Source organism: Nannospalax galili, unplaced genomic scaffold (genome assembly GCF_000622305.1).
Source record: "Nannospalax galili isolate Female #2095 unplaced genomic scaffold, S.galili_v1.0 scaffold829, whole genome shotgun sequence".
NCBI classification, from domain to species: domain Eukaryota; kingdom Metazoa; phylum Chordata; class Mammalia; order Rodentia; family Spalacidae; genus Nannospalax; species Nannospalax galili.
In genome coordinates, this window is record NW_008360329.1 from 3,179,494 (window position 1) to 3,196,357 (window position 16,864).

General features: G+C 41.1%; 2 protein-coding genes across 6 annotated transcripts in view; both read right to left on the reverse strand.

The window, feature by feature from the left end:
- Mrps28 (mitochondrial ribosomal protein S28) overlaps positions 1-7,946 on the reverse strand; it is a 145,999-nt gene extending 138,053 nt beyond the window's left edge. Inside the window, exon 1 of the mRNA XM_008826062.3 lies at positions 7,737-7,946. Within this exon, the coding sequence (XP_008824284.1) occupies positions 7,737-7,946 (210 nt within the window). The remainder of the gene's footprint in view (positions 1-7,736) is intronic.
- Positions 7,947-12,663: 4,717 nt separating this feature from the next.
- Positions 12,664-16,864, reverse strand: part of Tpd52 (tumor protein D52) — a 100,458-nt gene continuing 96,257 nt past the window's right edge. For 4 of the 5 annotated variants that reach the window (XM_008826063.3, XM_017796354.2, XM_017796353.2 and 1 more), the window contains 3 exons: positions 16,338-16,379; positions 15,001-15,049; positions 12,664-14,246 (listed from right to left, as the gene is read on the reverse strand). In XM_008826063.3, the coding sequence (XP_008824285.1) occupies positions 14,124-14,246; positions 15,001-15,049; positions 16,338-16,379 (214 nt within the window). In that variant the 3' untranslated portion in view covers positions 12,664-14,123. The remainder of the gene's footprint in view (positions 14,247-15,000; positions 15,050-16,337; positions 16,380-16,864) is intronic. The other variant, XM_017796355.2, reaches the window with a different exon arrangement.

The window sequence follows — 16,864 nt, forward strand, 5'->3', positions numbered from 1 at the left end:
CACACCTAGATCCATGCCGCCAAAGATCCAACGAGTCCAAGAGCCCTTGCAGCCATCCCCTGGCCTTACGAATCTCCTAAACCTTTATTGCTTTAAATAATACTTCCCCTAACCTTACTATCCATTGCTGGTTTTGCATGGACCCGAACCCTCCCTTTTATGATGGGTTAGCTCTCCCAGGAAATTATGTTGTCACTTCTGACCCCATTGCCTGTAGAATCCCCCCGCCTACAGAGAGAAGGGGACTTACCCTCACCCAAGTGTATGGAAAAGGCCTATGCGTGACTCCCTCACATATAAAAATTGTCCCCCCTTCTTACCAACATCTATGTAACTCTGTTCAAGAGATAGGGGCTACTGTATCTAACCCATATATGGTGCCCCCCAACTCCACTTGGTGGGCCTGTACCTCTGGCTTAACTACATGCCTCCACTCATCCATTTTAAACCAGACCGAGGATTTTTGTGTACTAGTGCAGCTGGTTCCCCATCTATATTATAGAACAGACATAGAAATGGAAACCAGAATCTCAGAAGAGTAGACCTCGTAGGGCCATAGGAACCACTGCAGTTGTCTTGTCTACTCTACTCGGGGTCAGGGTAACCAGGCTGCAACTGGTCTGGGGGCTTCAGCGCTAGTCCTCCAGGATAAAAATTATCACCTTCTTAGAAAGGCCATAGACTTAGACATACAATCATTAGAAACATCTATCCGCCACCTCAAAGACTCTCTATCCTCGTTAGCTGACATAACCTTACAAAATAGGAAAGGGCTGGATATACTTTTTCTAGAAAAAGGAGGACTCTGTGTTGCCCTAGGGGAACAGTGCTGTTTCTATGTTAATCACCAGGGAGTTGTAAAACAGTCTTTGGCTGAGGTCCATAAAAGACTTAAGGAAAGAGAAAATGAACGACTAGATCAACAAAATTGGTACGATTCCCTATTTGACTGGTCCCCATGGTTAACAACTTTGATCTCAGCAATAGTCAGACCTCTCCTCTTACTCCTATTAGCAGTCACCTGTGGCCCCTGTATTCTTAATGCTTTGCTCAAATTCATCCAAGAACAGATACAGACAGTCCAACTGATGGTACTGCGTTCGCAGTATCCTCATTTAAATCGAGACCCCGAGCCTTACGACAATATAGAAATGGTTCCACCACCCTAAATGCACCATCTAATCGCTTCTTTCTGCTTCTGTAATTTGCTTGGCTTAAAGATTTAACCCTTGCCATAACTCTAGGGGGGAATAAAGAGCCAGAATGCTCTGACTCCATTTTGGCTAGCTTCTTTAGACAAGCCCAGACAAGCTCAGGCATATTGTACATGTAAAAGCCTTATAAGGTATGAACAAAAACTTCTGACTCTAAAAGATATTAGTCAGCACATTCCAATGCCCTGAAGACAGCCCCTACCAATCAAGACTTTCCCTGTAAACAGGATATGGGGACATCCAATTATTTTAAAAAGATGCTTGGCGCGAGCGTGGGTTTCTGTGGAGTGCCCCAATAAAAGCTCCTGCCTGCTAGTGTTCGGGGCCAGACTCCATCTTTGGCTCATGAAGTCTGTGCCCGGCCAGCCGCCATTTGGTTGTTGTTCTTTTTTTTACTTTAAATTCTTGAATAAACTTTTTGTATAATCTTTTGGAATTAGTCTCGATTCTCGAACCCTAACAGGAATGACTTTTTTTTTTTTTTGGTCTTTTTGAGACAGGGTCTCCCTGCAGCTCCAGCTGGCCTAGAACTCGATATGTAGACCAGGCTGGCCTTGAATTCACAGAGATCCATCTGCCTCTGCCTCCCAAGTGCTAGGATTAAAGTGCTGGAAATGACTTTTACAATACGGATGTACTCTAGACAGATGATTTTAACCTTGCAACAAAAAAGTTAATCTTAGCTTGTTATAATGTAAACAAGTCAACTAGACCTTGTGTTCCTAAAACACATGGCCTTAAACCCTCACGACCCTTCCTTGACCTTGATCCAGAAAAATGTGGGATTACTTATTATTTTATGTGTATGAGTGTATTACCTGCATGTATATAAATGCACCCAAGTTATGCAATGTCTGTAGAGGTTAGAGGGGGTGTTGGATCCCCTGGAACTGGAGCTATGGACAGTTAGCCCCCATGTGGGTACTGGGAATTGAACCTGGGTCCTCTGCAAGAACAGTCAATGCTCTTAACCACTGTTTGTGCCTGTGTGCTATTCTAGATCAGCAGGGGTCAGAAAGGACAAAAATCCTTCTGATAAGAGAAGGGTCCACTTTTCCTTTCCCATTTCATACTGGGTACACAGTTTCAATTAAAGAGAGAGGAAGGCCTGTGTTCTAGAGCTCAGTTCTGAGAGGTCTCTCAAGGAATGAGTTTTCAGAGCAGTTTGGGTAACCTCTTGGCTAAAATGGATGCTAAGTGTCAGGCTATTTTTATTCAGGCATAGCCATAATGTGGCATTGCATACCACCACACAGTGGTAAGGTAATAAGGAAACAGGCTTTGCCAACACTGTACCTGGAAATTCCTTTGTATAAGCAGGCTGTATCTACCAAGTGTGAATTGTGTATACACTTTCAGTGTACATCTTCCAAATATACCTTCATAAACATGCAAAGATATAAATGTCGACTGTAACATTATCTTTGTCATGGGCAAAAAACAGCAATAACCTGAACACCATGAATGAAGGCCTTTTCTAGTTAAATAAATTATATTCTATCCATATAAAACATAAGCAAACTTTTCAATGAGATATACACATTGAACATATGAAGCAAAAATGGAAAAATACTCTGTTACACCTAACTGAAAAGTAGCAATTTTAGCAGTAGCAACTAAAATATACTATGTTTACTGTCTGGTATTAGTATTGAGTGCTTTAAATAATGAGTTATTTAACTTTGTAATAATCTCATGGCACAGGTTTCCAAAGAAAACAGTAGTTTTCCAAAGAGAAACAGCTGGTAAATGGAAAGAAAACCAGAATTAAACCAAGATATCTGAATGAAGAGATTACAGTCTTAAACAGTAATGTAGTTTAAGACTGCACTTATTACAAGATGAACCAATTTGTGTTAAGAATATTCATACATATACTTAGCTTCTATTTGTTTTTATGAAATTTAAGAGACATACATTTAAATTTTCCTCTCCATCCTTAAGAACATGAGCAAATGAGGAAGTGAGCTTTTACATTTCACATATGCCTTTTAGTGCTACTGAAACACTTGTTAAAGTTAACTTTTATAATTTGTAAATAAAATTCTCTTCAAAAATCCTGATTATACAATATTTATTAATCTTGTAATCTTTTTCTATTTTTCATTTTATGTGTATAAGTGCATTGCCCACATGTATGAAAGAGCACATGTGTCATGCAATGCCTGCAGAAGAGGAAGTTGGATCTCTTGGACTGGAGTTACAGATGGCTGTTAGCCTTAATGCGGGTCCTGGGAATTGAACCCAGGTCTTTTTCAAGAGCAGCCAGTACTCTTAACTGCTGAGCCATCTCTCCAATCCCTGGTCTTGTAATGTTAAGGTACTCTTCAATTAATTAAATCCAGAAACTTCAAAAAGTAATGTGACTTCTCTCACAAACCAAATCCCTATCAATACCTAACAACTGCTCATATTCCTCATCATAAATATAAGGGCAATATACCAAAAGCTTCCAAAAGACTCTAAAACTAAAACTAAAAGGGTATTTTCAGTTTTCTTACTACCCTTACAATTGTTTCTACTCAATTATTATTCTGGACAGGCACATTTAACAGCCCAAACTGTTTTACTTCTGCAATTTTTTATGAACGGTCATGACAAAATCACTATTTAAAGACAGGGTTGATAAAACAAAAGTTCCAGTATGTACTATATGGACTACTTGTTCATGTATCCATTTGGCAGCACTTCCTGCTCCTGCAGAGGATCTGAGTTCAGTTCCCAGCACCCATGTGGGGCAGCGCACACCTGCCTGCTACTCCACCTGGATCTAATGCCTCCCCAATCACACACACTTACATACCATACACAGGTGTATGTACACACACACAAATACATCTTTACAAAAACATTTAGCAAATGTGATAGTTAATCTTCACTGTCGACTGATAATTGGAATCACCTGGGACACACAACTCTGGGCATTTATGTACAAGATGTTTCCAGAGAGGTTGAACTAAGGAGTGAAGAGTCACCCCACTATCCCACAGACTGGAGTTCCAGACTGAATAAAAAGGAAAAAGAGAGCTGAGCACCATCACTCATCTCTCTCTGCTTTCTCACTCCAGACATCATGTGACCAGCTACCTCACACTCTTGCTGCCTTGCCTTCCCCACCAAGATGGGCTAAACCCTCAAAAATAATCCAAAAAAAACCTTTCCTTCTTTAAGCTTTTTTGTCAGGTATTTAGTCACAGCAATGAGAGAAGTGACACAACACATACTTATGAGTACCCACGATGGGTAACACACTATGCCTGGTTAATCAGGAACAAACCAGAACAAGAGAGAAAAGACCTTTGTCCTCCTGAAACTTACATTCTGTTGTTAGAGGAAGTCAAGAAAAATTTCAAAGTATCCACATATTAAACTGGCACAAATTAACATATTAGAAACTACTAATGTCTTTAAGTTGGGGTTAGATGTGTGGCTTTGTTTTGGATTTTTTTCTCCCCACAAAAACTTTATTCTATCATTGAATGGTACAGCTCAATTTTTTTCAGCATATATTTCTTCTTTTAACATTTTTTTATTTATTATTTTTATTTTATGTGTATGTTTACCTGCATGAAGGTAAGTGCACCCATGTCGTGCAATGCCCAAGGAGGTCAGGAGAGGTTGTCGGATCCCCTGGGACTGGAGTTACAGACAACTGTTAGCTGCCATGTGGGTGCTGGGATTCGAACCCAGGTCTTCTGCAAGAACAATCAGTGTTCTTAATCACCGAGCCATCTCTCCAGCCCCCTCAATATATATTTCTTATTGAATTTGTGTGCATATCATACATCTCAATCATATTTAGACCCCTCTCCTATATGTACCTTCCCATAGCCCCCTCACCAGATTTCATGCATTCTGTCGTAGTTAAGGCCTATCAAGTCATGTTTGTGCCTTGGTGTGAGTTTATCCACTGGAGCCTGGTCAGCCTATTTAGCATCACATCATTAAAGAAGACTGACTCTCCCTCAAGCAGCAGTGATCAATTGCCAAGAGTTCCTTTACCAGCTGAGCCATCCTGTTTCCCCCCAAGCCCCTGGCAGTTACATTTTTAAATAGTATTTACATGTTTTCTTTAGAACACAAAACCAGGCCAGGCATGATGGTACATGGGTGACAGAATCACAAATTTGAGTGAAGCCTGGGTGACACAAGGAGACCCTGTCTCAAAAACAAAACAAAACAAAAACCTGAAATCCCCAAACCAAGGGCTGGAGTTGTAGATCAGTGGTAGAGCTCACACAAGACCCTGGGTTTAACAACACTTGGTGGTGGTGGTATGTGTGTTTGGGAAAGGGGGGAGGGAGCAATCACAATAGTGTTTTAGTGCAGTTTTCAGATATTCATAGCAAAACTAAGATGATCATGGAGCTATCCCATGCACCCCTTCGTCCAATACAGCCTCCTCTATTATCAACAACATCCACTAGGGTGTGCATTTGATACATGGTGAACCTACATGATATGGAAACATTTCTCTTTAAAGAAAACAGTGAGATTTCATTAAAAAGAATGACGTGATTCTAGGGTGTCACCAAAATGATTGCTTCAGGCAAGAGGAAGAAGACAGGCTGTGCAAAACCTAAGTTTTGGAATGAGAGCTTACTCTGCGCCATCAGTGTGCTGAGAGCACTTTCAATGCATTGCCTATAAAGTTTCCAACAATTCCATTAGGGTATTACCTTCCCTCTCTGAGAGGGAAGAAGAATCTGAGAGTGATCTCAGATTGGTGAGATCACTCAGCTAGTAAGCTGACAAATTAGTGTCTGAATCCAGGCATCCTGAAACTGCACCCAGGCTTTCACCCCTCAGCACCAGGCAGAACCTGAAAGGCAATGGCCTCTGAGGATGCAGCAGGATGTTGCAGACAGTGTGAAGGGAGGTTTACAAATTCCCCAAAGTAAAAGCTGCATCATTATGTGTAAAGTCCAGTGTTGGGAAGATTACTTAATTGCACTGCACTGGCTGACCAGCAGCAACTGCAGCCGGTGTGATGTATTAAGCATCAGTATCAGGGACCACATAACTCAAAATTCTACAAAAACGGAGATTACAACCCAGTCTCCTTACACCCCCCCTCCCAAGGGCATTACCTTTCCATTAAACCAAGTTGTCCAAAAATTATAAATAAAAAACTGGTGACAACATATCACAACCAAATACATATGCATAGTAAATGTTTTTTAAGCTGTTTTAGTGAAGAAAAACTGACCCCAGACACTCCACTCAGTCTGAGCTAAGAAGAGCAAACCACTGCCAGGAAATACCCAGCCTCCTCCTAGGAAAACAGAGCAGCCCAGTTACAATTGTTTCAGAAGAAAAGGGAATTCTGGTCACTCTTCGGTATCTCAGATCTTTCCTTTATTAAACTAATTACTGTTGACCATGTGAGAGCCACAAATGCAATTAAGATGGCCAAACAGCTGTCCTTAAAATAGGGAGATTATCCTGGTTTATCTGGGTGGACTCAATATAATCCCTACAAACCTCAAACTGAAGCATAAGCAGGGTCATCCTGAGGTAGATACACAAGGAGTCTACCACTGTGAGCTTTGAAGATGGCAGAAGGGGGCCCTTGAGCTAAAGGACACTATGGTCCCCACAAGAGGAAACAAACAAGGAAACTTTCTCCCCAGGACCTAAATCAAGAATTGAAAGTTCAATATATCCATTTTTTAGACAGTGAGACTCCATGCTAAATTTCAGTGCCCTGTAAACAAAATTTGTGCTAAGTTACTAAACGTGTGGCAATTTGCCATGGCAAAAATCACAAATGCACCGGGCTCCTTCCATCCTGAAGCAAAGAAATTTTTTTACAGTAGTTACTAAAACGACCAGAGAAATATCTGTATGTGACCTTCCATACTATTTCCTAAAGAGAGGAAAATATACTATTTCCTAAAGAGAGGAAAACAAATTCATAGTTTTATATAACCTAATTTCATGCATGTTGACTCTAACAGTAATTTAAGACTCTCAGTCCTATTTAATCATTTTATCCTATTTTACAAAAGTTCTGGTTAACATAGATGGAAATTCAGAAAAGGGGTCATTTTCAGAAAAGGACAGTGAAGCACTGACAGATCCCAGTTCACAAAAGCTGTATCTGTCATTCAGCAATCATTTCAACTAACACGTTTAAGAGCGTCGGGCATCAGAGCTCCACGATGCACCGCTAGGATGCAGAGGAGTCCGGCCTGTGCTGAATTCACTTTCCCGTGAGTCCCTCGTGTGGCCCCAAGGCTGCCTCAGTAGCGCTAGCAAACTTAAAGTGTAAAACTGTCAAATACAAAGCACAGAAAAAAAATCGCCAATCACACGCTCCGCTGTAGGAGGCCTGCAAAGACCCTCACCGGCCGGCGGATCGCCAGCCCAGGATCAGCCTGCAAGCCCGGCCCCGCCCCGGGTCTCTACGCAGCGGCCCCGCCCTCACACCGAAACCTTCCCTATAGGCTGTGTCCCCGCCCACACTCTGGCCACGCCCCCAATGCGGCGTCGTGGGCGTGGTGCCGTGAATTCCCTCACCTGTCCAAGCTCCGCCTTCCGCTGCAGATCCAAGTGCCGCTCCAGCGCGCTCGCGAAGCCGCCTGGGCGCGCCTGAGGTGCTAAGGAGTCGGGGCTCGAGCTCTCGGACCCACTCTCGGTGCTTACAACCCGAAAGGGCCTGGAGAAGAGAAGCAGTCGCAAGAGACCGCTCTCAGCAGACACGGCACGGGGCCCACACAGCGCCGCCATATTGCCTGTGCGAGCTCTGACCTCTTCCGCACGCGCGCGGGTCAGGGGGCGGAGCAAGGATAGCCCCGCCCATTGCTGCTAGGTCCGGGTTGTGTGGGCGGTCGCTGCTGGGCGGTAGATACCCCGCACGGCCTCTCCTGGTGATCCCTAGGCTATTCTCCCACCTTCAGGTCTCCTAGATAGTCCTGCTGGAAGCTTCCACGCTTGCCAGCGCCTCCTAGTCTCTATTATTCAGCATTTTCTAATATGCCATATATGGGACTTGAAAAACTTTAGTGTCTGCCCTCCAATTTTGTAAACTCCTGGAAGAGACTTGCTGTTGGAGTCCTTGCAATGGGTCCAAGAGACATTTGTGACAACCTGGTCGCAGTTTATCCTTTGCCACTTCTGTCGCTAGTCCACACGCATTATGAAAAGTCTGTTTTATCTTGGATAGATGCCATCCCCTCCCAGGAATTAAGCAAGTTCAGAATGTGCCTATGTATGGCACCCCCAGAATCCACACAGATACACACTTGACTTTTTTTTCCCCAACATGGAGTCCCAGAATTTGGCCAAACCTAGTGTTTGTTTTACCAAATAAGAGGTTCACCCATCTATCAGTTTTTCATGTCATGAAAATACTTGAGAAGAAATTTTTTTTTTTTTTAATTTAAGGTCTCATGTAGCCCAGGCTGGTCTTTATGCAGGTGAGGCTGACCTAAAACACCTGACCCTCCTGCAAGGCCCTCTCTGAGTAGTGGGGTTTTGTAAGCATGATCACTATGAAGACGAGGACAGACCCTTTAATGTCTTTGTTGATTTACATCTTTCTCAATCTATGACATTGGCTGTACAGAATACTAGGAAGTGCACTGGCCTTGGAATGCTGCATGATTTCATGAATCATTTGTAAAAGTCATTGGCTATTGTGGGGTAAATCCTGCAGATTCAAAAGGGGTCTTAACAGTACATTCTACTCCAGGTGAATCCTTCTGGGCACTTAAACTCATTTCCCTTGACAGTTAAATGGGCTCACGTCTAAACAGTCATAATATTATATATGGCTGTTGGTACTTTCCGTTCCTTTGAAAATATGGCAGAGCACAGTGTGATGGCTAATCTTAGTTGTCAAATCAACTGAAACACAAGCTGCTGGGCACTCCTGTGGAGGACTTCCTTGAGCAGATTTGAATTGGGACTACCTACCCTAAATGTGGGTGGCACCTTTTGGTGGCACCCAGCTAATGTACATAGAAGGAAACTATGTTTACCTGCTTGCCTTCACTCCTGGCAAATTCATCTATCTGGTTGCTGCAGCATTCCTTTGCTGATATTAGAATCAGCTTCCTCAGGCTTCCAACATAGACTGAAGACCAGCAGCTCTCCAGAAATCCTCCAGGCCCTCAGTGCAAGATTGGGACTGCTGAGACATCAGGCCTTGTCTGAGCAACTACTGGTCTCTCCAGTCAAGACATTCGTTGGACTACCAAGACCATATTCTATAAACTAACCTAATCTTTTAATGTGTGTGTGTGTGTACACAAATATAAAGTGTATATGCATTTTTTCATTCAGCTCTGTTCCTTTAAGAGAATTTAAGACACATGGCCAGTGACCTTTAAGAACCTTCAGTAGTCCTAACTGAACCTGGTCTTTTTCTTAAACAACCCAGTATCAATATCATGTTGCTGATTTGGTTTCTCTACTCCTGAAACCAAGCTGTTAACCAGTGCCAAGTTTAAGGAATACTTTTAAATGTAAATGACAACAGTATGAGTGCTTGCCTAGTATGCGATGCCTGAGGCGCTGTCATAAAAATTACAACTGTGTGAGTGGAACACATGAGGTTACTAAGGTCCTGCCTCAGCCAGATAAACCTGAAGGACAGTGACAAGAGCAATTTGGGGGACAGTTCCTGTAGCTTCTTGGTGTTCATGTTCACAGATGTATTCTAAGGATAAGTAGGATACATCTTGAAGTTTTCATTTGTATTTGAGGAAGTATGTTATGACAGAGATTAAAGAAGGGAGGAGCCAGGGATTTGGAGCTGGAGGCCAGCCTGAGCTAAGTAATGAGCTCCTGACTTAAAGTCATCCAGGTATAGTGGTACATGCATGTGATCCCAGCACCTGAGAGACAGAGGCAGGATGATTAAAGGTCATCCTTGACTTTATACAGGTGAAATTGAAGCCAACCTGGGCTGTATGAGGCCATGCCTCAAAAAAAAAAAACAAGTGAGTCAGTGTGTCTGCAGGCTTTTCTGTCTACGCAAGCACCAACAGGAGCATCCACTGGAGTGGCAGCATTTGTGCTCTGCCTTCTTTATTAAAAATACAGGTTTCTGTTGCAGCATTCAGGGGGCAAAGGCAGAGGGATCTATGTGAGTTCAAGGCCAGCCTGGTCCACATATCAAATCCACGTTATCCAGGGCTACACAGTGAGACTGTCTCAAACAAAAACAAAACAAAAATACAGGTTTTTTAGTTTTCAAGTTCCTAATGCACACTGTGAAAATATTAATGGCAGACAGCAAGGAAAGTGAACAGAAGAGCTCAAAGTCCTGATCACATCTACTGGTTATGGTCTCATCTATCAAATGAGAACAATGATACAGTCCCCAAGGGGGGAGGGGAGAATACCATTATGAAAAAGAGACACTGAAAATTCCATATAAAGTGGCTATTAGTGGTAGACGACATGACCTAGAGGTAATTAGAAATTTATGCCTCTTGTATTGAGCACTTGCCTAAAATGTATGAGGCCCTGGGTTCAATCCTCAGCACCACAAAAAAAGGGGAAAATATACCTCTTAGTCAGCCATGAAAATTATATTGTCACCTTGTCATGGTTGTCAACTTGACAAACCTGGGAAGAGGGAACCTCAGTTGGGGAATTTCCTCTATCACACTGGCCTGTAGGCATGTCTGTGTGGCATTTGGATTATTGAGTGATATAAGAAGGCCCAATTCACTGTGAGTGGTGTCATTCCTGGGCCGGTGGTCTTGTGTTGTATAAGAAAGGAGGTTGAGCACAGGTCAGATGAGCAAGCCAGCAAACAGCATTCCTCTGTGGTCTGTGCTTCAGCTCCTGGCTCTAGGTTCCTGCCCTGAATTTCTGCCTGGCTGCCCTCAAAGATGGACTATGCCTTGGAAGTGTAAGCTGAAATAAACTCTTTTCTCCCCAAGTTGGTTTTGGTCAGAGTGTTTTATCACAGCAGTAGAAAGCTAACTAGAATATACCCCAAAGACAGTTGTTTCAGCCATGGAAACAGATTCAGTCATCACAGAGGCCATACAGGTGACAGAGGACAGTATTTGGGGAGTTGGGAAACTACTGGAAACTAGTCATGTTGGAAAAGGGGACTAGAGATCCTAGAAACAGGAAAACTTGAAGAACCTTTTACTGTACATGTTCATATGTGTGAAGGTGTATGTGGCTGCACATTCACATGTATGTGCATGCATATGGAGGCCTAGATATCAATGTCAGCTGCCTTCTATCTATTTGGACTCAGGTCCTCATGCTTGTACAGCAAGCACTTTACCAGTTCCCCAACCCTGAAATGGAGAATCTAAAATCATAACCACCTACAAATATGCCAATATGGTGATTCAATAGAGACACTATGGCTTTTGTTTTGTTTTATATACCAATATATGAAGACTTTGAGATAAGTTGCATAGCAGACTCACCCCTTTCCTGAAAGAGAAGAAAAACATAAAGAACCCGTACCCAAATTATAGTTTTTATTGCTTTCAAACACTATACAGAAAATGTGTGTATCCTGATTAACAGATCCAGGAATAATTAAACTTGTTGTTATCCTTATTCAGTAACTACTTTGAGTGTTAAGATCATAATTCAGGTAATGAGTTTTCTCTCCTGTTCATTACTCTGGCCTCTAAACCATATTTACTCTTGCTGTATTTCCAGACTTGTTAGGGATATTGCTTTAAGGTTTCTCAAGAGATCCTTTCTTCCATTACACTTAAGTCCTTGAATATCCTGAGATTTCACTTTTACTTTTTTTTTAAGTCTAAAACACAAAGCAAGGTGGAATAGCTGAACTTTGGGGTATTTCTAATTACTATGTTTCAAATTGGACCTCTCTGGGGCATTTCTACTAATTACTATGTTTCAAATTTCATCAGTATCTGAATTCATAAGGAATCTGCCACAAAGACCATTTTGAATACTTCTAAATCCATATTTATTTTTCAGAATTAGTCCCTATTTTATGACTTCTTTTTATGAGGCAGGATACTTTATATTATATACATACATCCCACTTCCCACCACCACAGCTATCATTTTCCCATATGGGCATCAAAAAGATTTGAAGATACTTTATGGAAAATAAGTTGCCATCTTACACTATTTTCTATTTGTTACAAGAATATGGCAGGGCACCCAAGAAACAATCTGTTGTAGAGATACCTGAACACCAACACCAACAAAAGACTAGCTAGTAAAAATAAAATAAAGGTAACAGTTAACCACAATGTTTCTATAAAGAGAAAAATTTATATAGATCAAGTCCTCTGTGAAAAATGCATCCAGAACCTTAGCCTTAAAGCTAGAAGATAGTGATTCATAATATGTTAGTCTGATACCACTGAGCAGTGACTTAAAGTTGATAGTAAAAAAAAAAACTGAAGCAAAGACACCAGTTGATTCTAGAATACAACAAGCTGTTTCCAGACCATTGACCTTGGAATAAATATTAAGACCTATATTATTGATATATGGAATTTATTAAGATTTTTACATGTAATAATAGAACATAGTTTCCATTGCATCCAAGTAGCAATCAAGAATGGCAGCATATCATTTTATAACAATCGACACTTGTGGCTTTTCAGATTCGGTTTGCAGAAAATTTATCCTCAAGTAAATCTAGTCATGCTTTTAAAGAATGCTTTATGTCACTCCAAGCTTGGCAATTAACATTTGGCATGGACAATAATAAAACAACTACAACTTGATAAATAACAGATACAACCCCATAGGCCATAAACATATATAGCATAAGGAAATGGTGGCAGTAGTCAGTAGTTATCACAGTTAATAGAGGAGCTTAGCCACTGCAGAGCCATCTGGAGGATGATTTGATTAAGGAGCTCCAACACTTTGTTCTCAAAGAATGTTTACGGGGAAATGTTTACAGTGCCACTTAACTGCTCATACACAGAAAACAATCAGTTGCAACATGATGAGTTCATTTCTATTAATGTACTACAGTCTTAGGAGTTATCACCAACACCTTAGTATAAAAAAAAGTTCGAGTTACATTTTTCATAAAACTTTCTGTACTTCCTAAAGGGTGCTAAATGGATTTAATGGAAACAGCTGTGTTTCCCCTAAGGCGATAGATTAGCATTTTTACAGCTATCTGAACCTAAAGATCTTTCAGACTTTTGAAATTAACAGTGATGAGTGTGCTCCTATTTCAACTTACAGTAATACACTTGGCTCACAATGTTATTTCGTCATTTTACTTTGAAATTAAAATTTTAATTGGTTAAAAAATTGATTTAAGTGGCATAATAACCAATATGTTGAAATGGTTGCTGCCACAAATGACAATTACCAAGGATGTGGAAAGGGATCCCACTCTCAAGTCACCTAGTAGTTTGAATTTCTGTGTGTGTTGTCACAGAGCTGTAGCAAACTGGAAGTAGAGCTGTTCCTCAAACAAAAACTGTGTTTACTCAAGGAAAAAGATGTTGCTGATAGTTCCTCCTTAAAAGGTAGAAGCAACACCAAAACTTTTAATAATCAAAATTCAGACAATTTAAAAGAAGAATTTCAGTTAGAAATCAAATATACAGAGATTCCAAAAGGAAAAAAAGAAAATCTTACAGAAGACAAAGAGCAAATTGGCATCCCAGATGCAGAGCAATTTTTGTCAAGTCCATAAGCAGCAGTCACCTGCAACAACTCCTCATTCTAGTGAACACCCCATGAATTACAGGGATCTCTCTGTGGTGCTGTTTCCTAAACAAAGGGTGTTTCCATGGCATAGATGAGAAGGTGGTTTTACTTTGTTTAACTCACAAACTATTTGGTCAAAGAAATATGTAAAGCTAAATAAAAGCACATCTGGTAGAGCTCTGTGGCTGTGAATGTTGACAAGATGTGCTTGGATCTCACTTGCAGCATCTGGCAGTGGGTTGCAGAACAAAGGTAGGAACCTCATGGGCTCTCCTGCACGGGTCCTGGAGGCGGCTCTGTGGTCGTGGCACCCGTAGCATTTGCAGTGGAATTCAAGACTTCTCCAAAATCACCGCCAGCAGGCTTGGTTCCCCCTACTTTAGACTTAAAAATATGAAATGAAATTAGCTGCCTCTGCATTAAGGAACTCTAAAGTTATTTTCGAGACCAAATCAGGAACCTCATAGCTCAGCGATTTTATATATATATATATATATATATATATACATATATAATGGAATTTAAGTACTGATGTAATATACAAAGAGGCTGAATAGTAAAACATATGTATTCTTTCTTGCTGGACTGTCCAGACTAGTAAATTCTATCCTCCTTCCACCCTATCTGCTAACTGCCCTTCACAGGGAAATTTACTTAAAAGAACTCCATAGTCTACATTGCAAACTATCTACTGATCACTGTGGATGCTTGGGTAAACATTTTGTATTGTATCAAATTGTTCATTCATCCACAAATATTATTGAGTAAGACACATGAAACAAACATATTTTCTAAGTGCATGCTATAACATATGCTCAAAAATACCAACTAAAAGAATGCATAACCCCTGAAATATCCATTAGTGACATACAGAATAATAATGATCTTAAAGTTTTTTGTTACTATTATTTTGGTTTTGTGAGACAGGGTTGCCCTGCAGCCCCAGGTGGCCTGGAACTCACTACATAGACCAGGCTGGCCTCAATCTTCAGAGATTCGTCTGCCTCTTCCTCCTGAGTGCTGGGATTGAAGGCATGTACCACCACGCCCAGCTGAAGATTTCAAATGTTGATACTCATGTGAACCACCCATACCAAAGAAAGTTGAGGCCCCACTGTGTCATCATCCCTTTACTTGCCTTTAAGGTTTCAACCTTTTCTTCAAATGATTTGAAAGTTGGAGAGTTTCTATGAAGACAGAAAAAATATAAAAATTAAATGACTGCATTTTTCTTCACCATTATTCATAATCAGCAAAAGAACAGCTATTTACCTATATGATATGTACAGAAAATAAACCATTATTATGTATGGTTATGGGTTCGAGCTAATATTTCTACAATTTTGCTTTCTAGTCATGAAATATGCACTCTAAGGTATGTGTAACATAGTCAAACACATGTGCGGAAAAGGAAGAAGCAGGTAACACTTCAGTTCTGTCACTTCCCCAACCAACTTGTCAGCATACAAGAAAATGCCACTATGAGATCAGTTTAATTAAGGTACCATACTTTAGAACTTCTGTTTACAGTCTCATCTTGTAGGGCAGGATTCCTATATAAACACACATCACCTCACTTGGACAATCAGACCATATGAGGTTCCAACACAGGGACCACAATTCCCAGAGAGCAGCATCAGAGACAAGGAAAGGAAGGACCAAAAACAAGCAGGGAGCTCAGACACTTGCCTTTCATCTACATTGGGCTTTCCCTTCTCATTCATGGGTTTACAAAACTTTTATCCTAGCCACAGGACCTTAAACATCTACCCTATTACCAAGACTAAAAAGGCACAGAGGGGAACAGGAGCTTCCTCATTCCCCTGTGGTTATGGCTAATAGGATAGGGCAATGGTGGTCAACATGTGCCCTCCCCAGCCCCCTAGGCCAGCTGCATCAGCAGTTCTGGGGCATGTTAGGAACAGGAATTATCAAGTCCCATCCCACCTCTAGATTCAAAAACTAGGGCTGGGCCCAGCATGAAGTGTTTAACTAGCCTTCCAAGTGACTCCAACATAGGCTTAATTCTAAGCCAAGCATAAATACTGTTAAGGAGCCTTTGCCTCACTAGAGAGCATAAAACAGCTAATAAGTGTCTGCTGATGCACACAGGCTCCAAAGGACACTCTAGGACGAGAGAAGCAGAGTGGGAAGGGTGAAAGAAGAGGGGTGTAACCAAAGCTAATGCAGAGAGGGTACATAACCCCTGAACCACAAGAGAAGGTCCATTTGAATGTGGTATGTGCTTTCATATAAACGTTTCCTAAAACGAAATCAAAATAGTAGTTCTTTACAAACAAATTTACCTTTTGGATCTCATGTACCTATGCCAACATTACAAGAAAAGTAACTGAAAACTGGTTAACAGCATTAAACACACAGCTTGTTCAAGGCTAAATTCTTGCTCGCCACTTAACTATTTGGGTTAAACACCTAAATAAAGAACAAGCAGCATCTTGCAAAAATATACTTTACCTCATAGCAGGCATGCTAATTGAATGTTGAATGGAGCGTATACTAAGAGGCAGCATTAAAAAGAGACAGAAACGAAATTGTTATATAGTGATCAGACATAAAAAGCTGACAAAACTTAGCTTTCCAATAGCTTATTCTTTTGGCGCAATAAAAAATTATCCACTTTTTGAGGTGTAGGGGGTCAAAGTTAAGCCAATTTAAATTGAATCATTTAATGATACAAGCTTGTCCTTTCTTAGCACTTTGAAAGCTGTAAAGTGCTTTCACCTGGATCTGCAAGGCATTAAGAATCAGGACTCAGAAGTTAGATGGTTACCCAAGGGAACAGCAGAACACTGAGACAGGAACTTGGGTCCTTGCGAGTTCTGATTCAGTGTTCACCACCTCCCCTCAAAAACAAAGCGCAAACACACACACACACACACACACACACACACACACAAACCACAGAGCTACACACAGAGACACACATGCACACACACACAAACACACACAGAGCTACAAACACACACACACACACACACACA